At 35.1% G+C, this 27452-nt stretch overlaps 1 protein-coding gene across 23 annotated transcripts; it reads right to left on the reverse strand.

Moving 5' to 3' along the window:
- Positions 1 to 623: 623 nt before the first annotated feature.
- LOC131160477 (histone deacetylase 2-like) lies at positions 624 to 27452 on the reverse strand. 23 transcript variants are annotated; one of them, XR_009138069.1, is made up of 7 exons: positions 27060 to 27434; positions 26240 to 26362; positions 26005 to 26054; positions 25839 to 25928; positions 22859 to 22909; positions 1374 to 2338; positions 624 to 1166 (listed from the first exon to the last, which is right to left on the reverse strand). XR_009138069.1 is itself a non-coding variant. In XM_058116196.1 (6 exons), the coding sequence occupies exons 1-6, from the start codon at positions 27062 to 27064 to the stop codon at positions 1154 to 1156; spliced, it is 291 nt and encodes a 96-aa protein (XP_057972179.1). In that variant the 5' UTR covers positions 27065 to 27426; the 3' UTR covers positions 624 to 1153. The 23 variants fall into 23 exon arrangements, 4 of the variants coding, with proteins under 4 accessions (XP_057972179.1, XP_057972177.1, XP_057972178.1 ...); XR_009138056.1 differs by having other exon boundaries at positions 624 to 2338; positions 26254 to 26362; positions 27060 to 27452; XR_009138053.1 differs by having other exon boundaries at positions 624 to 2338.

The following is a 27452-nucleotide window of genomic DNA, read 5'->3' on the forward strand; positions in this document are numbered from 1 at the left end:
TGAAGAATCTTCATACGTGTAAAATATGTGTTGTGTTCTTGATTTTTTTATGATATTTATGTGGAGTTGACATTAGCATTTCATTTCATGCGCATGTGTATTTCTTGTTCTTTCTTCTGCTTATTCTTTATTTTCTGTCTTTTCTTGATCAATTAGGACAATCATAACACTTGTTTTGTACTATTCAAACAATCAATAAGAATTGAGTTCGAATAGTGGTCTATGAACTAAATTTATCTCTAAGGGTGGCTTAGCCTTCACATCTTGAGTAGGCTACAAGACTTAGGTTTCTATCTCCCCACTTGGTGTCACCTCTAGGCTAGCAAATCAAAAACAAAGACTAGTGTACAATGATTCATCTAAAAAAAGAGATTTGAGTTATGTGAACTCTGATTTGATATTAACGCTCAAAAGGACGACAAATAGCTCAAGGATATCTCACAAGGTGTTATAGTCGCCATGGGTATTCTCTCAACGCTCACAGGAAACCCCAAGTGCAATAAATCACGTGAATGTGTCTATTTAGTCTCGCGAGATGCCGTATAAATACAGGAAATTATATAACTAAATTAACACAAATATACTAACAATCGATTCTTCATGAAGTCATAAGATCATATAAAGAGAAACTACGCATGATTGACTCTAGTGTGTTATTCTTAAGTTATACGTGAGTATGTGAAAAGTATACGCAGTGTTAAACATGACATAATACAATGTAATTCCTCAGTTCTCTTTCTTTCTTTCTCTCTTTCTTTTTGATTTCTTTTTGTTTTTGATTTTTTTTTTATAATATAAAACTCATATAAAACCCGGTAGGTGTACGTGCACAGTGTTACATGTGAATGCTCACCCCCCCAACTAAAGTGGAACATTATTCTCAATGTGAAAGCATAGGGAAAATAGAAAAGACTGTGCACGGGAAAAGTAAAGCGCACCTGAGTGACAGGGTAATAGAAAAGAAAAACTGAACTACGAGAAAATGAACCTGAAAACTAACTAAAAATAAAATAGGCTAAAATAAATGAAAAAAAAAAAAAGAAAAAGAAAAATATCACAATTGTAAGGCGGAGGCTTAGGAGGAATTTCGTCTAGTGGTCACAGGTATATAAATTGCATCGGCAGACCTCTAAATTTGAGTCGTCACAATAGATCAGTTTTCATACCTGCACGAAAATAAGCTTTGAATAAATCAATACGCGGTAAAATACCAAACAATATGTGTGCAGATCGACCCTCGTGTGTTGACAAGGAAGGGTCTTTATTCAACATCGTGTCCAAGAAATTTACTTCTTTACGAACGAACATGTGATGGAAAATTATTGGAACAATTACCTGTAGTTCTTCAAAAGCATTAACATAAAAAGTTTTACCTAGTTCCTTGAAAATTATATTCTCACCAAACTGGTCATCCTCTTTATCGAGCGCACAGATCATCGTACCACTGCAAAGATCTACTTCCACATTAGGCTCCTTAACATTTGATTTAGGTAGCAGTGACGGTTCCATGGTTTCTGGACTCTGAGAATGAGGTACCACAGGTTGGTACTCTGTATTGGTATCAATCTCCTTATTAACAAACTGCTCCGCTTCTAGGCCCGTTTCCTTTGATTTTTCCTTGAATTCATCTATTTCAACCGTAACTTTTGGTGCTGGGACAACTTGTTGTTCGACGATGAGCATCTCAGGTTGGGGAAATTTTTTCTCGCTTCTCGAAATAGTGGCAGTCTCTGCTGTCTCAAAGAGAACATCGTTCATTTGTTGTTGTTGTTGGTACTATTAAGAACTAGGCTAAGGTTCCACGAGTGATTCCTCTTATTTTAATATGTCCAACTGTGTGCTCATCGCATTAATGGTGTAATTCATTGTTATGATTGACTTGAGTTTGCATGAACTGTTGGAGCATGTTCGCCATCTGTGTTATACTATCCTCGAGAAGTCCTGACGGCGTATAACTCTGAGGGATCTGTTGTGACTGGTGTTGAGGCGGAGGAATATCTGGATAGTTTGGTGGTTCATATATATCTCCACCACCGATTGTGCTGATAGGGTGTGCAGTCATGAGTGCTTGAGTGTATCGTGTGTTCCACTGTGGGACATTGTTAGCTAGGTAATCGAAGAACGATAATACCTGATCTGAATCCTTGCTGAAGAGTTCTCCATTGCACATGGTCTGAACAAAATACTTGCAATCAGGTGTGAGAGTAGTATAAAAATAATCAACTAACCTCCATGAGTCAAACCCGTGATGTGGGCAAGTATTTAGCAGATCCTTAAATCGCTCCTAGCAAGCCCGAAATGTCTCGTCATCTTGTTGTACAAAATTAAGAAATTGTTCCTGCAAAAATTGAGTTTTCCATAAGGGACAAAATGCATGCAGAAATTCACGCTCCATATCAAACCAATTAGTGATAGAGTGAGGTATCAAGGAATGAAATCACATCTGTGCCCCATCCTGCGAAGAAGCAATAAATAATTGTAGTCTAAGAGATTCATCAGTTCTAGCATGAGGGAAAAACATATTGTCGGTTAACTTGAACTCTACTAAGTGCTGATAAGGACACTTAGATTCCGTCCCGTAGAACTCGAGTAACAATGATGTCCTCCCGTGCTGCATCATGAAATTAAGTTCTTCATTACATAAAATAGTGGAAGAGGATGCAGGGGCATATTCAAACTGCAAAAAATCCATTATCGTGCGCGGTGCAAGTGCAACCATTTTTCAAAACTCAATTTTTTTTCTGTTTTTGTTTTCTACATTTTTTTTCTTTTTCATAAAACTAATAAAAATGACAAGAAAAATACTAATTTAAGACTAAGACTACCATTGCCCGGTACCAGCGCCAAAAACTTGATTCACTCGAAAAATGAGCAGCTCGGAAGCTATCCCAAGTATAGGAGTTACGTCGTGTAATATTCAGCCCAAAGGTTAGATTGTCTTCTCAAGGAATGCGTTTTAATCTCAAATTTTACGTTTATCCAATCGAAACCAAAACGGTACTGAACTCGATTCAGATTCGGGATTTCAAGATTGTTGATTTCACTCTAAACAAATTAAATAACACTCACATTAGACCCTAACACTAGCATTTACTAAATTAAACAGTAAGAATGGAAACCCTAACCTACTTAAGGAAACACTGAAACATGCATTAATTAAAAATGGCAACTTTGAGCATGGAATTAAAACACGCAATGGAAACTCAATCAGACATAACACACACACACACTAAAAAGTGGATCTTTAACCAAAGCAATAACTCAAACCACAATCACAATTTAAACACAAAACAAACAAAAATTTAACACAAACGATAACAAAAATAATAATAAAAACACTAGAAATCAAACCGGACTTAATTAAAAAGACTAAATTAAAACTCCCACTAATTAGATAAACAAATAAATAATTTCAACAAGAATTAAATACTTGACAATGTCTAACTTAAAAAGAAATTTCAAATAACATTTAAAAAACTAAACTTTATTCAATATTTAAAGGCTTAACAAAAATAAATAAAAGTGGGAGAGAGAGAGAGAGAGAGAGAGAGGGTGGGGCTCGGGGATGGACTGCTTGTGCTCTGTGGCTGTCATGGTTGAGTTGCATAGGGTGGTCTAGGTGGATGTTGGCCGAGGGGGTTGCAGAGGAGAGCTGTTGGTGCTAGTTTCCTGCACTGGCCTTCTGTGGTGGTTCTGGTGTGGAGGTTGGCCGTATGGTGTGGTAGAAAAGGGCTGCTGCTGTGGTGGAGATCTGCTGCAGGTGTGGGAGGTTTGCTGATGTTGTCAGGTTCATAGGGAAGCTGCAGCAGGCTTCAATGGAGTCCGGGTGTGTGGTCTATGGGTGAGCTGCAAGGAGCAATAGAGGAAGGGGAAAAGAACAGGGAGGAACAAGGGAGAGGGCCTAAGAAATAGAGAATGAGAAAGGAGAGGAGAGGGGCTCGGGAAAGAAAAGAAGAAGAAAGAAATAACAGAGAGGTAGAGAAGAGAGCGAGAGAGGGAGCAAGGGAGAGGAGAGAAAGAAAGAAAAAAATAAAAGGGAAGGAAGAAGAGAGATGGTGCTGGGGCACAAGAAGCACGGGAAGAAAAGAAGGGATTAAATAAGAGGAAGTGCAGAGGCTTGCCCTAGACCCGTATCCAATTAAGTGACCCGACCTGCTTGACCCAACCTAGCTGCATGGCCGAGTCATATCAAGCCCAAATTTATTTTATTTTTTTTTCATTTTTTGCCTTTTGCGTTCACAATCAAATTTGACCTTCCTGGAGCTCGTTTCTCGCAAAACTCAAAACATAGAAATTGTAGATAATACTTTACTCTTTCTCTAGAAATTTGAATCGTTTTGATCGGAGTTCAAACAAAAAAGTTATACACAATTTACGAACAAGTGCCGGTTTTGGTTCCTAGGAATTTTTGTAGCGATAAAAAATTATCAAAAATTCATAAATTATGCAATAAAACTCAAAAATGATAAATATGACACTATATTAAAATATGGAATGTAATTGGACATTTAATTAAAATATAAGTCGTAAAGCTCGAATTAAGGTGTCCAATTACGCAGTTTTAGCGAGTAATCAGTTAGAGAATTCATAAAAAAAATTAAAATTTTTAATAACCCAATTCACCCCCTTTTTGGGCTAATTCCTTCACTTTCAAAAAATATTTTCCAAGTTTTTGAAACAGGTCTCTAAGTCCAATTATTTTTCCTAAGAGTTTCATATCAAACATAATTTTGAGAAGTACCTACATGAGACTTATATTACATTACACATGAAATAAAATCAAAGTCTTCATGTCTTGAAGCTTAATCTTCATCCAAACTTAGCCATTTTTCATTTTGCTTGTTTTCTTCATGGCTTTTGAACTTAAATGTGGTCCATTGTGCTTATAAGATATAATACCTGTAAATCCACTTGAAAGCACAATTAGATTCCTTAGTTTGTCATTATCAAAACGAGATTAAACCTTGTTAGGCTAACAATCTCCCCTTTTTTGATGATGAAAAACAAAGAGTAAAATGAGGTAGCCTTGATAAAGCTTCCCCTCACAATAGGCATAAAACATAACAAATAATCAATCTAGACATATTTGTTCAAGCTCAATTCCCTCCTTTTGGAAGATACAAATACAAGTTATTCTCCACTGTTAACAATACAAATACAAGAATATTATTCATTTTGCTTATCTCTCCCCTTTTGGACATCGGCAAAAAAAAAAAATCAACAAATATTAAGCAGTATAACACAACAAATGCTAGGCAAAGGAACAACAAATGCAAATATATGTTTAGCAAGCAACCAGCATGCTGTTCACAATAATAAGACCATCAACAGAAGGTCACAATCAACATTCAACACTGCAACATACATACTCAGCCATCATATTCAAGATATAATGCATAAGAGTTTCTAATAGAACACACACACACACACACACACACAAAGATATATATATATATATATATATATATATATATCAACATCATTAAACATACATAAAAGGCTATTTTTGATGTGTTCCTAAAATGCACTATTTTAGGCCCCCATTTATCTATGTTTGGTTCTTAATTCAATTGTATTTATCCTTTCTTATCATAGTTCGAAATTATGCATGGTGTGTTCATGTTTCAAGAAAATGGAGCTTAAACTGAGAAGTTAAGCTATGTGAGAAGCCAAGGAAGCAAATGGGAAGCACAAGGCTTAACCGAGTGCTCAATCAAGTCTCCAAATCCTTGGTCCATAAAAGCAAACGAGACCTTGTTCAATCAAGGGCGCGACAGGGGAACCAAGAAGACGCGACTAGGTCGGCTGAACATTAGATTAATTGAAGAATTTTCTGAGAGTCTCGAATAGAGGGCAACTAGGAGGAAGTCATGGTGCGTCTAGGTCGACAGTTATTGAGCCCATCAAATTTGCTTCGCGTGATTTCTACCAAAACTTTCCTAATTTAAAATTAGTCTATTGTAAACCCTTTTGGGCATAAAATCAAACTTCAAACATGTTGATTAGGGTTCCCCTTTGGCCCCTCTCTGGTTAGTGACAGACGTAAAGTGTCGTTGGGTGCCATTTAGATTAGGTTTAATGCTTTCTTTCAATTTCATGTCTGGTTCGTATTCAGATTCTTCAAGGGTTTGTGACAACCTTCAGGTTTCGAGTGCTACTACATAGATTAGATTTGTTTTGAGTTGGTTCTTCGAGCGCTTGTGACAACCCTAGAGCTTCAATTGGATCCGTAGAGTAGTTGGTTCTCAGTTGTAATCCTGATTACTAGTGATAGGCCTTTGAGCCTCAATTGATGCCATTTTCAATACTTGTCAATTTACAATGCTTTGATTTCAATTTTGTAATTTAAATGCCATGTATTTAATTTCCATGTGCATTCAGTTCTCCAGTTGTAATGAAACACTATGAGATAGGATAGCATAGCTAGATATTCAGTCAATTGTGCGTAATAGGGTATGATTCCTATAAAGGAATTCGTATTCACTGGATAGGGTATACTTTGGTTCCCGATCATGATCTAGATGATTGGTGAACCCTTGCTACCCAATGCCACTTGAGCAGATTGCTTGACCGTTGAATCTAGTATGGATAAGTGGCCGAACGTAGTTATCGCAAATGACAGCGTAAGTTGGATTCACAACTAGAGACTTGCTTTGTAGAAGTAATTTCATTTTAATTTCATTGCTTGTGTGATTTAGAAAACAACCCAAAATCCCATTTTTTTCCTTTTTTGCTCAAAGAGTAGTAAACTATATTAAAACTGGTAAACAACTACATTGAGTCCCTAAAAATCGACACCCGACTCACTCTTTGTTCAACTGAAATTAGGATTAGTTAGGTTATAAATATTATTTTTGGTTGTTAAGGATCAAAGCCTTGGCAAGCCTACAAAATTTTGGTGCTGTTGTCGGGGACTCAATTATGGTAGTAAGCTAATTTGTAGTGTAGTGTACCCTGTGTTTTATTTTTATTTGTTTTCTTTTGTTTTTCTTTTCTTTTGATTGATACTTGAAGTCTTGATTATGTGCTGAAATTGTATATGCAGAGTTTGCGATCTTTGGATCCCAAGTTAGCGCCTATAGACCCTGCAATTGAGAGATCCCGTAGGTCAATTAGGAAGTCTACTTTGAGTTTAGAGTTAGCCGAGCCCTCTGAACCTAAAATCATGGCCGAACCCCGACTGGTTCCCATTTACCAAAATTTGGAACCTCTTGCTCTCGGTTGACCTGCGGTGGAGGAGCAACCCTTTTGGCCTTTGAGGGACTATTTCACACCTAATGCATACACATCACCATTTTGCATCCGGTTCCTAGATGTCGAGGCGGTGCAATTCGAAATCAAGACCTCCACCATCTCGATGCTTCCTAATTTCTTTGGGAATTCAACTGAAAATCCATATAAGCATCTATATGAGTTTCTTTAAATTTGTTCCACCATCCGTATACCTAACTTTGGTAATGATGCCAACCATTTAAGGCTATTTCTGTTCTCTCTAAAGGACAAAGCCAAATATTGGTTGAATTCCTTAAAGCCGAACTTAGTGACCAACTAGGCCACCATTCAACATAGGTTTCTAAAAAAGTACTTTCTCATTGGGAAGACTAACTAGCTAAGGAAGGCAATCACCAATTTCTCCTAGTTAGATTGTGAACAATTTTTTGAGACATGAGAGCACTTTAGGGACCTTTTGGGTAAATGCCGCCCACACCACCAAGTTCCTAGGTGGCAATTAGTTCAGACCTTCTATAAAAGATTAGCTGAGCATAATAGAGTCATGGTAGATGCATCTTGTGGAGGTATTTTCCTTACGAAGCACAAGAGTGAGGCTTGGACTCTCTTTAAGACCCTCACTGAGAATTCTTAGCAGCATACTGTTGTTGCTCGTAGACCGTCCCAACCTTCCTCTTCCCAATCTGAGAGAGTCATCAGTTAGCCGCGGGCTATGACCTTGCGCCCACACCGCACACTATTGTGAAGAAACTATATCAGTTTTTATTCCTAGGACAACAACCTCAGTTAGTGGCATGTGCAGAGGGGTGTGTCATTGGCTCTAATCCCTTTCACACATGCTATAATTGCCCCCATGCACCTCCTTCACCTGAGTTTGTTTAGGGGAAAGTTAAGGCCACCCATAATTGGTACAACATGTTGACCAATGACCCATACTCTAACAAGTACAACTCTAGGTGGAATAAACATCCTAACTTCTCCTGGAGGGTAAAAGCTCCAAGTTTTCCAGCTTAAAGACCTTATCAATCACCCATTGCTCCACCTTCTTGACCATATCAAAATCCTCCCATGTCTGCCCCTCGACAATCAGCTTATTAACAACCATCTCCTCCTTAGCCTCAATATGATAGATCTTTTCAAGAGATGGTGTTAAAAGCCCTTAAAGGCATCGTGGCTAATTGTCAAGTTGATCGGCAATTACTCCACTCCCACTCTCAATCTATTGCCAAACTAGAAGCCACCATAGGCCAACTAGTACATCTTTGAGTAGGAGAGATGAGGGCATGTTGCCGAGTTAGCCCCTAGTGAACCCTAAAGGCTAGTATAAAGTCGAATGTGAGCCGACTGCTTGTCATCTAACATATCATAAGCAAGCTTAGTCCGTGACTTTTCTTAGGAGTGGAAGGGAAGTAGACAATAGAGCCAAAAAGAAATTAGACCAAGGAAATGGTAAGGAGAAGATGACGGTAGAGCCCAGTGTGGAATCACGAAAACCTCCTTCTTCCAATCTGGTAGCTAATAACGAGAAACCTACCCCATATAATGATGGAGCACTACACCATTATGTCCCTGCAGTACCATATCCTACAGTCCTTCATACACCCTCCAAGTGTAAGAAGGAAACTAATTCTAACTCCATTACGGACACATTCAGGCAAGTCAAAGTCAATCTTCCTCTCTTGGATGCTATCAAGCAAGTGCCAACATATGCCAAGTTCCTCAAGAACTTGTGTACCCAAAAGCGCAAGTCTAGGGTGCACATGAACAAACAAGTCAGGCTGACTGAGCATGTGAGCTTCATTCTTTTAGGTCATATTCCTCCAAAACTTAAAGACCTTGGCGCTGCCACTATCTCATGTAATCAGTGATTACACTATTGATAAGGCTCTTTTAGATTTAGGAGTGAGTGTGAACGTCATTCCTTACTCGGTCTATAAACAATTCAATTTAGGAGAGCTTAAGCCCATCTTAGTCACATTGAGCTTTGTTGACCGAACAGTAAAATGGCCACAGGGTGTGATAGAGGATGTCTTGGTCAAGGTCGAAGAGTTCTATTACCCTGTTGACTTCGTTGTCTTGGATATGGAACCTACCGACCCAACCAAAGATCTGATCCCCATCCTCTTAGAATGACCATTCTTAGTTACGACTAATGCTTGCATTCAGTATAGGATCAAGATCATGGATGTGTCCTTTGGCAATATGCAACTCTAGCTGAATATGTTTCACGCTTCCCAACATCCATCTGATGATGTCCAACCTATGGACGTTGATATGATCGACGAGTGTGTTAAGGAAGTGGCTCCCTCAATTCTTTGGAAGGATCCCCTTGAGGCTATACTTCAACCTGATAGCCCCTCCTCATCAGGATTAGAGGAACCACATGAATAGATCTTTTCCATTTATAACTTGGTCTCTAACTTAGAAGGAATACTTTGAGCATATGAGAAGTGGATTAATAAGGGACTGAAAGAAGACACTCTTGTTTACGAACCTAGGTGAGTTCAAAATTAGCATTCATTGTGTCTGGCTGAAGACAATAAACTTAACACTTTTGAGAGGCAACCTAGTTGTATTTTTTATTTTTCTTTTTTCTTTGAGTTTGTATGTTGTACACTGTAGAGTAGGTAGAGTTTAGGGGCCTTATAATAAGTCATAAGTTAGTTGAGGTGCGACCAACACTCATAGGTGCAACCTGGTCGAAGCCTTGTAAGTCTGTTAACCTTCCTAACTCCTGAGAAGCTCAACCAGGGCGCGACCATCATTACCACGGGTGCAACCTGGTCAAGAACTTGAGTTCGTGAACTTCCAAATTCCAAAGGAGCTCGACCAGGGTGCAACCAGCACTTCTCCAATGTGACTTAGTCGAAGCTCTGAATGTCTAAGATCTTTCAAATTCCAGTGGATCTTGACCATGGTGTGACTAGCACTTCACTCTGGCGCGACATGGTCAAGAGACTATTTTCATCTAAAGTAACGGGTGCAACTAGGGCATGACCAGTACATAGCTGGCACGACCTAGTCGAGACTGAAAAATCTTTTTAAATTCCCTCTTATCCCGTGAAGCCCTAACTTTCCCAAACTCCTTCCCTCTTCGCAACCCTCGTCGCACCCACTTCCTCCTTGGTCGCCCCACCTTTTGTGACCTCTGTTGGAGCATCTCTTAGCTCTGACAACCTCAATGGCCTTTCTTTTTTTCATTCCTTACTCAAAACCTCGACATTCACGCACAATAGCACTTCTCTTCCCTCGTCGCGTCCATGTCTGTTCCCATTCTCCGCCATTCATCTTCCTCTTTGCCTATATATTTTGTTGGTCTCATAAGGCTTAAAATCTTATTTTAATGATAAAAAATCGAAATGACTTAACATATTTGGTTAAGTGAAGTTTTAGGACTCAAGTGTGTTGATAAAAAATCAAGATCAAGTGCTTGAAAAGTCTATTGAAAGCTTGTATTTAAAGCTAGAAGAACTTGATGAAGTATGCACTTAAGTCAACGTGTTATGAATGAGTGTTATGAATGAAGTCAAAGCAAATACATGAAGACATTGAAAGCAAAGCAAATACATAAAGACATTGACAGCATAGCAAATACATAAAGACTTAGTGATTAGAAAGTCATAGTCCTTAAGAAGTCTCATGTAAGTACTTCAAACAATTTCAATATAAACGCATGAAACTCTTAGGAATCATTATTGACTTAGAGACCTATGTTTGAAAACCCCAAAAAATATTTTCAAAAGTCTTATTTCAATATGACAAGTATAAAAGCAAAAGAGTTTTTGGAAACAAAGTTTTTAGTGGCATATGTTTTGCACAATCAGGCGACTGATGCTTCACCATTAGGCGACCGACATTTTATGCTGATGAAAATTAAATCGACAGAATAGAATCAGGTGACTAACCTCTTAGGATCAAGCGACTGACCCCATTTTGTATTTGAAAATATGCTATACTTAAAAGGCAAAGGTGACAAACCCCGATATTTCAGTCGACTGACCTTTGTGTATTTAAATTTAGAACAGCGAGGGAAAATTTCCAAATTTGATTGCTTGGCCCTCAAATTTTCAGAAAATATGGAAAATACTACAAGTAACTTGGGCAACACGAAAATTTACTTTTTCTATCTATAAATACATGTTATTCACATGAATTAATGATAATTAGCAAGCATATACGAATTGAAAATTCAAAATACTACTGCTAAAATTCTACTGAAGCATTGTTGTGCTATTGCTGACAAAGCCACAATTTTTTGATTTGTTTGTACTGAGAATTTCAATTCGAAATCAAAAATATAGTAACAATCATCTAAGCTTCATTTTTCTATATTGATTATTGATTGAAGTATTTTGATTTTAAATTGTACTAATATGCTCTTGTTGAGAGTGTTATTTGTATGCAAGTTGTTTCTTGTTTCTCTTATTGTTTGACGATTCAAGATTGTTGAATCGTTGGTTAACGAGAAGGGGTATTCTTGTTAGAGAGAGATTTGTTTTTGACGGTTCAGGGTTGTTGAATCGTTGAACTAATGAAAAGGGGTACTCTTGTTAGAGAGGGATCTCAACTTGGCCTATAAAAAAGTTGGAAAGAAAAAACCTCACAGTGGTTGCTTGAGGCAAGGGCGTAGGCCGTTGGCCGAACCTTGTAAAAAATACGATCTCTAGCTCTTCTCCCTACTCTCTTTAATTTTTACAAGTATATAACGTGTGTGTATGATCATTAATTACTTGCTAAATCTTGAGAGTCGCCAAAGTTTCTTATTTTGATCCATATTTAAAATTAGTATACTATATTTATTGGTTGATTGAAAAATTAGATTATCACATTTTGTAGCTTAATGAAATATTGAATTTGTTTCACAACCGAGAAACATATTGGTAATTAGAATTTACAAAGATGATCTTGAATATCATACAAGAACTGAATTTGGATTGATTGTTGGTTATACTTGATTGTTAATCAATATTACTTATTTAAAGTAATTGTTGAAGTTTGATTGGATTAAATTTTCTATTAAAGCCTTGAAAGCTGAAATTGTTGAAAGTACAACTGATATAAAACTTGTATGATTGCCTTATCTATTTTGCAAACACTTCAGATTAGGGTATTGAAGTTATATATTTGTTCATAACTGAGAAGAATTATTGATTCTAAAATTTGGATGTGTATTGGAGTATTGGATTAAAATTCTGAAGTCCTGAAACTGAGTTTAATAAATGATTCGATTGAAACAAAATTACAAGGACACTTAAGATAATGTTTTGAAATTAATATTGTACTTTATATATAAATCTGATATGGAATTTTTATCAATGCACTAGAAGTTGTATAAGCAACATCATCTTTTGTTGGTTAATTTAAATAAAGTGGTTGATAAGAATTTAGTTGTTGATTTATGTTGACTATACGAGTCCAATCCTATTTTGATAATAACAAATCACTTGATATTTGACATATGCAATTGAGTTTGTCAATAGGATCATAAGTTAGAATGCACGAATGGTAAGCATGATATGGTAACCACGAGGAATCTAGAGAACATACAACTTGGCTCAATCTATAGAACTAGAAGAGTAGAAGAACGAAGATGCAAGCGTCAAGTTCAAGATCTTCAATAGGAATGGGTATTTAGAATTGAATGTATTTACATATTTCATATGATTTAATTCGAAACTCAAATATACCCTAGACAGACCTTAGGACTCATGCATTTCATGAAAGATTCATTTACATTAGTTCTACGTTGAATAAATTTTTCGAGACAAATTTTAGAGGTCTCATTGACGAACCCCATGGCCTCGTCAACAAACATATGAAGGCCACTCAGTGATGAACAGTGTTGTCTCATCAACAAAAAAATATCGAGATCCCAAAAAGTTCAGACAATGCTCTCATTAACGAACTCATGGCCTCGTCGACGAACGTACCCATTCGTGGATGAAGGTCACGACGCAGAACAACGTTCCAACGCGGACATGGATGTAAATATGATATTTTAAATGATCTAACAGCCATAAATAGTTCAGATGGTGAGACTACTTATAACCCTAAACTATAAACCCTAGAGCACCACTTTTTGCACATCTATTGGGAGCCTTGAACTTTTTGCACATCTCTTGAGAGCATTGAACACACTGCTAAGCTCTTGCCTGCTATTTCAAAGCATTCACATCAAATCTAAGCTTGGTTTACATTGATTTTCAAAAGGTGTTTCAGCGAATATTGTGCAAACAACTTGGGTATTGAGGTTTGGTGATCAAACTAATTGTTTGCTTATTCTCAAAGATTTTTTCCTCTCACAAATTTATTCTTGAATATTTTTTTTTAGACATTGGATCTTGAGTTATTATTTATGTATACATTTTGTGAAAGATCATTATTTGAGAGAAGTATTTTTATAAAGACTATATTTTAGATCTTTACTGTCAATTCTCCGAGTAATTTTTTTGAAGATCATAAATCTGATTTAGATTTCTGAATTATACCTGCTATTCAAATAATTTTATAAAAATCGTATAGTTGATTAGATCGTTGGAACATCTTTGTCCTACATATTTTATATAACGATCATTCATCACTTATTTTAAGAAATAACATTGAATATCATATTCACACATTGAGCTTCCACTTTTTTCATATGAGTATGTATTAGGTTTCTATTGTACTCACTAGCTTTGTGTAAAAGCATTTGAGTTTTTGCAAAACTTGTAATTTTCTATTGTATTCATGATTTGGGCTGTGAACCGGGGTTGAGGAGGAACCTACGCCTGTTGTAAGCAACAGATTGCAAGGGAAACTTCGTCCTAGTTAAAGGAGCGGATTTTTAGTGGAATCCTTGAGTGGGTTGCTCAAGGTGAGGACATAGGTTGGGGTAGGCCGAAACTCATAAAAATAGTGTTTGTCTTCTCTCTTCCTTTAACTCTTTTTAATTTCCGCTTGCATTTAAGTTATTTTTTTATTGTGTATGAGTTGAGCATTTGATAAGTTTGTGTGTAATTGGGTAAAATTGTATGCTTGATAAAGACACACATTAAATTGATTAATTGTGAAACATTAAGCTAGGTATTAAGTATATTGCAAGTTTGTAATTGATAGTTTTCAAAATTAGAACTTAAAGGGCTTAATTTTTTGAAAATATCCAATGCAGCCCCCCCCCCCCTCTCTTGGGATAACACCGTAATTCACATTTGATATCAGAGTTAGGTTTACATCAACTTAACCATTATTTTTGTAAAAGATCACAATGACACACACTGGTATAACCCCATCCGGTGAGGGACACTCGTCTACTAGACCACCAATTTTTTGCGGTGTAAATTACTCCTATTGGAAACAAAGGATGAGTATATATCTTTTAAATGTTGATTGAAAAGTGTGGAGAATAGTTTCTAGAGGTAACCATGTGCCTATGAAAGTAGTTTATAAAGTGTACCTAAGAATGAAGATGAGTATACTGATGATGATTGGAAATTTGTTCAAATAAATGCTACTGCTATAAACCTCCTATACTGTACACTAGACGTTAGTTTAATAGGGTAATGACTTGTAAAACTACTAAAGAGATATGGGAAAAAATAAAAGTAACATATGACAACACTAAAGAAGTAAAATATAGTAGGATATATATGCTTATTAGTGAATATGAGGCATTTAAAATGACTGCTGATGAGTCTATTTAATCCATGTACACTACATTCACACACTTCACGAATTTATTAAATGCTCTTGGTAAATCTTACCTTCCTTATGAATTGATGAGGAAAATCCTTAGGGGACTACTGTCAATATGGGAAACTAAAGCTACTGCTATAGCCGAAAGAAGGAATCTGAAAGAGATGTCAGTTGATGAACTGATTGTATCGCTCATCACTTATGAGCTAGCGATAAATGAGAGGAAAAATGAGTAGAATAAAGTAAAGAGAGTTACAGCTCTTAAGGCATCATCTAGTAGCTCTAGTGAAAGAAGTAATTCAGAATCAGAAGATGACATGGTTTTGCTAACAAGGAAGTTCAGAAAGTTCTTGAAGAAGAATAAGAAGTTTAATAAAAATTTTGGAACTCGAAATCAGAAAGAGGAGAGTCTAGCAAGAGAAGATAGAAGGAAGATCTACCAACTTGCTACAATTGTAGAGAGGTTGGACATATCAAGCTTGAATGTCCTAAGCTAATGAAAGCCTCTAAGAAAAAGAAGAAGACTCTAAAAGGTTGGGACACACACAACACAAGCAGTTCAGACACAAAGTCCAGTGATGATCTGGTAGAAAATCTGTCTAATGGCACATGATGACCTTGAGGTATAATCATCTTTCTCAGCATTTTCTTATTATTCCAGTGATTCTGAAAACAAAAATAGCATGCTTTCTTATAATGAATTGCAACATGAACATTTGTATACTCTTAAAATGCTTGAGAAGAAAATTAAGAAAATTTTTGACTTTAAATGTAAAGTAAAAGAACTCTCAAAGCTTATTGAAAAACTGAATGAGTCTCATGCATCTGTGATAAAAGAAAAGGATTTAGAAATCAAGGAATTTGAAAGAAAAATCTAAAATTATTCATAAATTCATAGAGGACTAGAGTGACTTTGAAAGATTTCTTGGGCCACAAAGAAATTCCCTAAATAAAGAAGGACTTTGTTTTAATGGAAAGGAAAATTTGAAACAAAAACATCTTTACATGGGTTATTTTGTAAAAGAATCAAAAGTTTATGCTCCATCAAAAGACTTTTATAAATATACTATATGCTTTAAATGCAAAAGGATGGGTCATATAAAATTCGATTGTCCTTTTAAGAACAAAGATGTTAAAATGAAAAAAGTATGAAAAGTTAAAGGAGAGTCGAGCAATAATCCTCGTGGACCCAAGAAAAAATGGGTACTAAAAACAATTGCTTAAATGTCTATTGCAAGTGTGCTTGAGATCATCCTCCTCAAAAGATAGATGATATATGGACAGTGGATGTTTGCGTCATATGACTGGGGATAAAGCTAAATTCGCATCCATCACTCCAAGGGACGGAGGATTTGTCACTTTTGGGGACAATGCAAAAGGAATGATCATAGGTGTAGGTGAAGTTAGTTGGTAACAATTCATCACTCTTTATAAACGATGTTTTACTGGTTGATGGTTTAAAACATAACTTATTAAGCATAAGTCAACTGTGTCATAAAAGTTATAAAGTATCTTTTGAACATGACAAGTGCATTATTGGACATAAAACTGATAACAAAACTCTATTCACTGTTGAGCATCTTGAAAATGTATATACCTCCAACTTTGATAACTTAACTTCTCAACGTGTGACATGTTTCTTTGCTATAAATGAAATTAGTTGGATTTGACATAGGAGACTAGGACACGCAAACATGAACTTAATATCTAAACTAATTAAGAGAGAATTAGTTAAGAGATTGCCTAAGACAAAATTTGTGAAAGACAAAATCTGTGATGCATGTCAATTAGGAAAACAAGTAAGATCTAGTTTTATGAAGAAGAAAGTAATCTCTACTACTAGATCACTCCAAATGCTACACTTGAATTTATTTGGTATAAACCCAATTCAGACTTTAGGAGGAAAATCATATGCATTTGTTATCGCTGATGATTATTCTAGATTTACATGGATACTATTTTTAGGTCACAAAGATGAAGCATGTGAACAATTTATTAAACTGTGCAAAAAAAATTCAAAATATAAAGGGATACACTATCACTAAAATCAGAAGTGATAGAGGTAGAGAATTTAAAAATCAAGGTATGGAAGAATACTATGACTCATTAGGAATATCTTATAATTTTTCAGCTCCTAGAACACCACAGCAGAATGGTGTTGTTGAAAGAAAGAATAAGTCTATACAAGAAATGGCCAGAACTATGCTTAACGATCATAAACTACGCAAGTACTTTTGGGCTGAGGCAGTAAATACTACTTATTATGTTCTAAATAGAGTCCTGATTAGACCATCTCTAAATAAGATTCCATATGAATTGTGGAATGGGCATAGACCAAACATCTCATATTTCTATGTTTTTGGCTGCAAGTCTTTTGTACTTAGAGACAATGAATATTTAGGGAAGTTTGATGTAAAATCTGATGAAAGTATATTTTTAGGATATGCCTTAGATAATAAAGCTTACAGGATAAACGAACATTAATCATTGTAGAATCCATTCACGTAGTATTCGATGAATTTAATCCATTTACTCAAAAGGTTGATAAAGATGAAATTAAGATAAATAAAGAATTTGAAAAATTGTCTATTGAAAATAATTCAGATAAGAACTCTGATGTTAAGGAAACATCTTCTGAAGATAATCAAGTGGAAAAAGAGATTAATGAACCTCCTAAAGAATGGAAGTATATAAAGAATCATCCTATAGATCAAATTATAGGAGAACCATCTCGTGGAGTAACTACACGATCCTCACTTAAAAATATGATTAGTCATTTTGCTTTCTTATCACAAGAAGATAAGAATGTGAGTGGATCAATTAAGGATGAATCATGGGTAATATCTATGCAAGAAGAACTAAATCAGTTTGAGAGAAATAAATTTTGGACATTAGTTCCTAGACCCGAGGATAAGATAGTTATTGGAAAAAAATGGATATATAAAAACAAGAAAGATGAACATGGAATAGTTGTTAGAAATAAGGCAAGACTAGTAACTCAGGGATACAATCAGGAAAAAGGAATAGATTTTGAGGAAATCTTTACACCTGTAGTTAGAATGGAAGTCATTCGAATGCTGTTAGCCTATGCTGCTTTTAATGATTTCAAGTTATATCAAATGGATGTCAAAAGTGCATTTTTAAATAGCTACATAAGTGAAGAAGCATATGCAGAACAACCCCCAGGTTTTGAAAATCATAAGCATCCAAATCACGTGTATAGATTAACTAAAGCCTAGTATGGTTTAAATCAAGCTCCTAAAGCTTGGTATGAAAGGCTAAACGGTTTTCTACTGGATAATGAATTTATTAAAGGAAAGATAGATACAACACTCTTCATCAAATCTAAGAATGACAACATGCTCCTAGTACAAGTATACGTAAATGATATCATCTTTGGAACAAAAAATGAAGAGTTATGTAATGAGTTTGCAAGTGTATGCAAAATGAATTTGAGATGAGCATGATGGGAGAACTCAACTTCTTCCTAGGACTTCAAATCAAACAAGCAAAACATGGAATCTTTATAAATCAATCGAAGTATATTAAAGATTTGCTCAAAATGTTTAATATGGGAGATGGTAAAATTCTAGAAACACCAATGAACTCTTCTTTAAAATTAGACTAAGACGAATAAGACATACCAGTAGATGTTAAGCCCTATCATGGGATGATTGGCAGCTTACTATATCTGACTACCAGCAGGCCTAACATAATGTTTAGCGCATGCTTGTGTGCAAGATTTCAGGCTGCACCTAAAGAGTCTCATTTATTAGCTGTCAAAAGAATACTTAGATACCTTATTGGAACCATTGAACTAGGATTATGGTATCCTAAGTGTACCTCCTTTGAGATTATCAGCTATTTGAATGCAGATTTTGCCGATAGCAAAGTAGATAGAAAAAGTACGAGCGACACATATCATTTCTTAGGACATTCTTTAGTATCTTGGTTTTCAAAAAAGCAAAATTCAGGTGATCTTTCCACAGACGAGGCAGAATATATAACGGCTGGAAGTTGTTGTACTCAAACGCTTTACATGAAACAACAACTTATGGATTTTGGATTACTCTATGACACAATTCCTATAAGATGCGACAATACGATGGCAATAAACATCTCAAAGAATCTTATATCACATTCACGAATTAAACACATAAAAATTAGATATCATTTTCTTCATGATCATGTGCAAAAAGGAGATGTGACACTTGAGTTTGTATACACAGATGAACAATGGGCAAACATATTCACGAAATCACTTCCGGAGGATAGGTTTATCCAAATTAGACGTGAATTAGGTTTGATGCATAGTCGAGAAGTTGTCTAGAGTTACATTACACTACATAATTAAGGGGGATAAATGCAAATTAAAATTCATATTTGGTTAAAATTTTTCACATTTGACGAATTTGTTTTACATTTGGTATGAAACTTAACAAAAGGTTACTGCATGTTAAATTTTTATGGGTACATGACACATGTTGATGCTCACATAAACTTTTGGACTTTAATGGACTGATTTGCTTATCTATGTCTATGTATATTACAATATGATCACATTGAAATTTGATTCAACAACACAAATATACATTAGAAAGGGGGAGAAGTAAATTGAGTAACACAGGAAGATATATTTCGTAGTACAATATTGAAACATAAATGTTGAAATGTATTTTGATTGCAAAGATGAGATGTAATTATATCAGCACACTTTTTTTTTTTTTTTTTTTTTTACCTTTTTGTTGATGTCAAAAGGGGGAGAAGTTAGTAAGAAAAAATGATTTTTCTTTTTGTCAAAAAGGGCGAGAAGTAAGCAAAATTTTTTATCTTTTTAAATAAAGGGAGAAAAGTATATAGAAGTATATACAAGCAAAATATTGCATATTCTACATGTGTATGAATTTCATTGTCTGTAACCTATATTGTCATTGCTGAATTCTAAATTATGCATTATCTTAGGGGGAGCCTTATTAGGCGTAACCTATTTTTGTTCGTGTGTTTGTCATCATAAAAAAGATGGAGATTGTTGACTCTATAAGTCCAATCCTATTTTGACAAATCACTTGGTATTTGACCTGTGCAATTGAGTTTGTGAATAGGATCATAAGTTAGAATGCACGAATGGTAAGCAAGATATGGAAGCCACGAGGAATCTAGAGAACATACCATTTGGCTCAATACATGGAACTAGAAGAGTAGAAGAACGAAGATGCAAACATCAAATTCAAGATCTTCAATGGGAATGAGTATTTATAATTGAACATATTTACATATTTCATATGATTTAATTTGAAACTCAAATATACCCTAGACAAACCTTAAGACTTATGCATTTCATGAAAGATTCATTTACATTAGTTTTACGTTGAATAAATTTTTCGAGGCAAATTTTAGAGGTCTCGTCGATGAACCCCATGGCCTTGTCGACGAACGTATGAAGGCCACTCGGCGATGAATAGTGTTGTCTCGTCAACGAAAAATACCGAGAGCCCAAAAAGTTCAGAAGGTGCTCTCATCGATGAACTCATGGCCTCGTGGACGATTGAGTGTTGTACACTCGTCGACGAACGTACCCATTCGTCGACGAAGCTAACGGCACAAAACGACCTTCCAGTGTGAACACAGACGTAAAAATGATATTTTAAATGATCTAATGGCAAGAAATTGTTCAGATGGCGAGATTACTTATAAACCTAAACTCTAAAGCCTAGAGCACGAATTTTTGCACATCTATTGGGAGCCTTGAACCTTTTGCACATCTCTTGAGAACATTGAACACATTGCTAAGCTCTTGTCTACGATTTCAAAGCATTCACATCAAATCTGAGCTTGGGTTACGTTGATTTTCAAAAGGCATTCCAATGAATATTGTGCTAACAACTTGGGTATTGAGGTTTGGTGATCAAACTAATTGTTTACTTATTCTCAAAGAATTTTTCCTCTCACAAATTTATTCTTGAATATTTTTTTTGAGAGATTGATTTGAGTTATTAATTATATATACATTTTGTGAAAGATCATTATTTAAGAGAAGTATTTTTATAAAGACTATATTTTTTATCTTTACTAAAAATCAATTGTTCAAGTAATTTTTTTGAAGATCATATATCTTATTTAAATTTCTGAACTATACTTGCTATTCAAATAATTTTATAAAAAATAATATAGTTGATTAGATCGTTGGAGCATCTTTGTCCTACATATTTTATATAACGATTATTCATCACTTATTTCAAAAAATATCATTGAATATCATACTCACACATTGAGCTTCCACTTTTATCATATGAGTATGTATTAGGTTTCTATTGTACTCACTAACTTTGTGTAGAAGCATTTGATTTTTTGCAGAAATTATAATTTTCTATTGTATTCACGATTTGGGCTGTGAACCAGGGTTGAGGTGGAAGTTACACCTCTTGTAAGCAGAAGATTGCAAGGGAAGCTTCATCCCAGTTAAAGAAGCGTATTTTTAGTGGAATCATTGAGTAGGTTGCTAAAGGTGAGGACATAGGTTAGGGTAGGCTGAACCTTGTAAAAATTTTGTATGTCTTCTCTCTTCCCTTAACTCTTTTTAATTTCTACTTGCATTTAAATTATCTGTTTATTGTGTATGAATTAAGCATTTGATAAGTTTGTGTGTAATTGAGTAAAATTGTATGCTTGATAAAGACACACATTAAATTGATTAATTGTGAAACATTAAGCTAAGTATTAAGTAGATTGCAAGTTTGTAATTGATAGTTTTCAAAATTAGAACTTAAATGACTTAATTTTTGAAAATGCTCAATTCAACCCCCCCCTCCCCTCTGAGGATAACACCATAATTCACAATTTGAAAGTGTGATTACAATTAACTTAAGTTGAAGAAGGGTTATACTTAAAGAGTTTGAAAACAAAATTTTAAAACCCAATTCACCCCCCTCTTGGAAGTACACCTTACTTCTCAATTGGTATCAGAGAGGGGTTGTAGTAAATGTTAAACTAGAAGCTATACAAAGATCTCTATAGTATATCTAGGTGTATCTCCTTTTGCTGAGGGTCAATCCTCTTCTAGACCACTCATCTTCTACGGTATTAACTATACTTTTTGATTTGAGTGTAGCTACAATTGATACTTATCAAGGCACTCACCTTACTCAGTAAGCCCTCAAGTGGAGAGTTTTATTTCGCCATAAATATTCATGCATTTAAATTTACATACATGTACTCACAAACATTTAACATCAATCATACCCTAGAGATCCATGTATACACGTATCATACGTCATAACAAAACACATCAATATTCACAACACATTCAATTCACATGCATGTACTCACACCTACAGTAAATAATACACAAATACTTCACTTCTGCATTCCACTTTCGGTAGTTCTCAGGGCATCCCTCCCCATAGTTCCCTCTACGTACTGAGCATTCCTCCCCATCGTTCTCATCACGTACTTCACTTCAGACATGCTACACTTTCACATTGACTTATTTGTGGTAAATCAGTAAAATGACCTCCTGCCCTACCATGTTTTACCCCATTTATATAAATAACAATATAACAACTTCCTCAAGTCTTGCTAACGTTATATTGTGATTTATATCATGGACAATATAACGACCTCCTTATAGCCTGCCAACATTATATTGTGAATTACACGAATAACCACACAATCACCCAAATACACAAGCTTAGATACCACAGTTACTCATAATTAGTTTATTATGAAGAGTTATTCTCATGCCACATAGTTTGGATGTCAACCACATTGTTATATACTATTAATAAATAATATACCCTACTCACATTAGTTTTTTTCCAAATATGAATTACAATCAATACCATTATTTTCAAATGCCTAATCCATTCAGAAAATCATACATATATATACTGACTCATATACTCGAATTTAATTGGTTCGAATTTTATAAAAAGTTGGTATAATTTATTCTCCTTACCTGTTCCTGGAAAAAGCTGGCATCGTGCTGATGTTGTGACAATTGCAAACCCTACAAATTAAAAATTATAAAAAAAATTAATATTCAATTTTTGAACATATATGTATAAGTACCATAAGTATCAATGATTTGATAGCAAAATAATTAGAAATTTAGACACTAACATGAAAGAAAAAATTAGGAAAAAAAAAACTTGAAAGAAGTATATTAATTTAAGTGCGGTTACAGGAAACATACATAAGAGGAATTTCTGATGAGTTCAAAAAAATATTTAGTCATTCGGTGCATTATGGATAGTAATCTGCAGTACTGTTCATATAAAGGATGAATTTTAATATTTGTTTAACTTTCACTCATCTTTTCAAAAATATTTTAACATTTATTTTCTCATTATTATCTTTGTACATGGTTTTATTTTGGAAAAATTTTAACGCGCAATTTCGGTAGCATGTCATCTATAAATTAGACATTTTCCAATAAAACCTATACCTAAAACTTGGTTGTTTTTAACAGATAAATCATTTCAAGCATGCAACAACCTAAATTCACTACTAGCATGCAATTCACAATATACTGCATTAGCCATGCAATTGACATTCAGCACAAACATGTATTCTAATAGTTCAATCTACAATTCATATAACATAATACCATCCATAAAAAAAGATTTACTCATTCGGTATATTATGGATGGTAATCTGCAATGTTGTTCATATAAAGGATGAAGTTTAATATTCGTTTAACTTTCACTCATCCTTTCAACAAATTATTATTTGAATATAACAATAGTGTGATAATATTATAGTATAGGGGCATTGTTGTCCAACCCACTAAAATAAGGCTGCAATTTGGTTCAAAAAGTAGTATTTCCATGAGAATGAGCAAAAATTACCCATGTGGAAGGTGGGAATAGGGTGCCCAGATTTAATGTGTATCCTTTCATTCCATGAATATGAACATTCATGCTACATCAAACTCTCATGCTCAAACCAAGCACACGCAACTTGCTGCTTCTCAGCAATGAACTGGGATTAAATTCTTTATAAAGTAATCAACTATATACTACAGAAGTTTCAAGCAAAAGTATGCAAAAATGAATATAGACATCAACATTGAAGTCCCATACACAAGAGCAGCCGGACCAAAGCTTGAACAAGAAGAAAAACTTCTAAAAAGGGATGGTCATTTGAAGCATTTCAAGCAATCTTTATGGTTATTCATTTGTCCATCTATTTATCCAATATCCTTGTCAGACTTCCTTTTTCCCTTGAGCCAAGAACCTTCCACAATTAGAAATGATTTAAAACTGGGTCACTTGATCCATTTCCATATCGCCCATGATATATATGGTAACTTAGGTATCCATTTCAAATGCATTGGGTGTGGCAAACAGATTGAAGAGAAAATATTAATATGATATTTTTAAAAAATTCAAGAGGAAACAGTTGTCCCACTACGTGTGCCCAAGAAAATTGTACATGTTCCTACAAATTGCAATTTGTCCAAACTATGAACACATTTTAAAATTAGCATGGGAATTATGTCCAAGTCTTGCAAGTAAAATGGAAATTCAGAAGCAATCAAAGCATGCACATTTGGACAATGTTGAAAATCTATAAAATCAAAGAAAGAATTTAAAAACTCTATTAAATTTCCTCTATGTGTGAGGGCAAGTTTCCCTGAATAACCACTCTAATTGAACTACGCAAGAAAGAATGACATAAAATATTTAAGAACTGAGTAGAACAAAAGATATAAAAGAAATTTGAATTGAGCACAGAATGGTTCATGCAACTCTATAGGAACCACAATATAGAAATGAACTGTAAGAGATCAATACAATGTTGAGAAGGCATACCAAACCAAGTGATGCAGAAAAGAAAAAAAAAAAACTGGAGCATGGGTAGACCCTTTTTGGAGCCTGATTCAAAAGAATTAGATCAAGGGATTGTTGGGTTCTAGACCCAAACGTGTTTAGTTAATTAGTAGTTATTATGTTGATTTAGTTTAATTTGTTGTAGGCTTATGTTTATTTGGCATGCATAATATCATGTATTTTTGTATTATAAATCATTGTGTGGACACCATGTAAGGTAGTTAATGTGAATTTGAATCGAGAAGTCAATATATGGTTCCACATAACTTCTTCTTCCTTTCCACATAACTTCTTCTTCCTCCTCTGTCCTTTCTTCTTCTTCTTGTCTCAATTTCTCTCCTTATTTTCCCTCTGGATAGTACCTTTATTGCTGCTCCAGATTGCCCTTAGTCTGCTCTACATCACCAAGCTTTTCCAAAACACATGGACACCAAGAAAATACACAAACTGAGAAAGGGAATATAAACAAGCATATCATAAATGGGCCAAAAAACAGTTATATCTGCTTAAAATAATTTTTTGAAGGGGCTTTTTTGGGGCGGGGGGTGCAGGGAGGGAGGGAGGAGGGGGAGTGGAGGGAAGGCTGAGGTTTTGGTTCAGCAAAAGGAATTAAGATAACGCCTGCTGTTTATTGTTGGTTTGGCACATAATAAGCAAAAATGCATGGTTCAATCCTTTCTAATGTACTACCAAAGCTAAAGATAATTTGGGATAAAAATAAAATACATTGACAACAACCATAGATTATACAACATCGGATTGGCAAAGAATTGAAACTAAAGACAACATAGTACTGATAAGACTAGAAATTGATGGCCAAAACAGATACCATCCACTCAAAAGGGTGATTAATCCTACAAAAAACTCCTAAAATCACATTAATCCTAGATCAATCTCAAAATGTAGAAAGAGTAATACATATTTTACATATCTTCAAAGAATTATCTAACTAATTAAGCCTTAAGGTATTTAAAGCACTGCTGCCAAATTATGTATCACATCAGGTATTAATTACATGTTTTCATAACATCCTGTGTCGGATTGGGAAAGTTAGTATTCAATTAAATATTTGTAACATAATCACACCAAGTTATTATCTCATACCATTTGGAAGTTCTGTATCTAAAAAACTCCTGTTTCAACAGTCCAACATCGTGCAACATTCTCTTTTGTGTATCCCTCACCTCCAGTAACCTGTAAGAAAAATTCCACTGAGAATGCCTAATGCATGACATTAACAAGTGGAAGCTAGAAGTACTTCAAATCATACTAGTGAGGGCAAATTGAATTTCTTCACAAACCTAACACATTCAGCATGCCCTGCGAGAAACATCACAATGGAACCACAAAGTAAGCATCACAACCAAACACAAAAAACAAGCCATGACCAAAGAACACAACAGAAGTTAAACATCACCATCAAGCAAGGAAGAAAGCATGACTATGCTATCAATTTGAAAATAATTTTGGACAAAGAAGTTAGGAAAAAGAGGCATTTTAATTACAAGGAGACTAGCACCATCAATGGAGAGATTGAAACAGCCTAGTTGATCCCCAGCAAGTGAATCTGCCCCACACTGGAGTACTATCGCACCCGGTGCATATGTTTCAACAACCTTGGAAATAATCTACATAAAAATGTTTAACAAGAATGACTAAAGAATATTAGAATAAGCAGCTCAAGGCAATAGGGAAAAAATAATACTTAGATCAGCTAACTAGAGTTGGAAACTTGGATCATTTCAATGGAAGCAAGTCGCAGTCTGCCATTCATGGAAGCATCGATCATGGTAGAGATGCCAATATTCTATGTGAAGAATGGATGTCCAAGGCATCTTCAAAGGAAGAACAGTCCCCAAAGTAGAAGGAATTTTGTATTTACACACAAATTCAATGACAATAATATAAATGCACATACAAGTGAGTGTCTTTGTGTGTGAAAATTTTTTTTAATCTAAATTCAAAATCCAATTACTAGAAAAGGAATAGTGAGAATGATATAACTTTAAACAGAGTACACTCGCCTCTTCCCAGTAAGAACTCCATATGCTAATGAACCAACAAACGACCTAGAAACCCCAGTAAAAACAAGTCTATAGTGAGGCAAAATTATCGTGAACAGTTATAAATAGTGAAATCCACTAGAATCAGTCCGCGAGGAATGAAATAAATAACCACGAGATGAGCAAACGTATCGAACATTGTATCAAACAGATTGCAAGCACTGTTAATTTTAGCGCTCAGGGACATGAACATGCCACACTTGGTCAAAAAAATTACGAATCAAATTATGGAAATGAAAGCATATCATTCACACATACATACTTCATTGAAGCAAGGATTGAAAGCGTCGTCACGATTCCCAGAGGAGGAAAGAGCCACAATGGTTGTGTCAAGGACGAACGTGATGAATGTGTAGGATCAATTCATTGTTAAACTCAACGGACAGAGGAGATGCCCTAGAAAGCAACACGGCGGTTTTAGACAGCTTTATTACCTGCAGAAGGGGAAGAGGGCATTGAGCAACTTTAGATATGCCATTTAGGTTGAGTTTCTGAATCTTTGGGCAAGGCTCTTTGATGTTTGTAGAGTGAAGGAGGGTAAATGGAAAGACAGGAGGGATCCGGAGGAAGGAAAGGAGGGAGGATTGGAGGCAAAGGATTTGGGGAAAGTAGAAAGGTGGGAGAGTGGGGAAATCGTGCAGAGAGGGTATCAGTC

This window comes from Malania oleifera, chromosome 7 (assembly GCF_029873635.1).
Source record: "Malania oleifera isolate guangnan ecotype guangnan chromosome 7, ASM2987363v1, whole genome shotgun sequence".
In the NCBI taxonomy this organism is placed as follows: Eukaryota; Viridiplantae; Streptophyta; class Magnoliopsida; order Santalales; family Ximeniaceae; genus Malania; species Malania oleifera.

What these genes read in the sequence shown, in the direction of transcription:
- LOC131160477 (XM_058116194.1), bottom strand. An exon ending in AGATACAGAACTTCCAAATG is followed by an intron (nt 22,910 to 25,838) that starts GTATGAGATAAT and finishes TTTAATTTGTAG; the next exon opens with GGTTTGCAATTGTCACAACA. An exon ending in CCAGCTTTTTCCAGGAACAG is followed by an intron (nt 2,339 to 22,858) that starts GTAAGGAGAATA and finishes CAATTTTTGCAG; the next exon opens with GAACAATTTCTTAATTTTGT.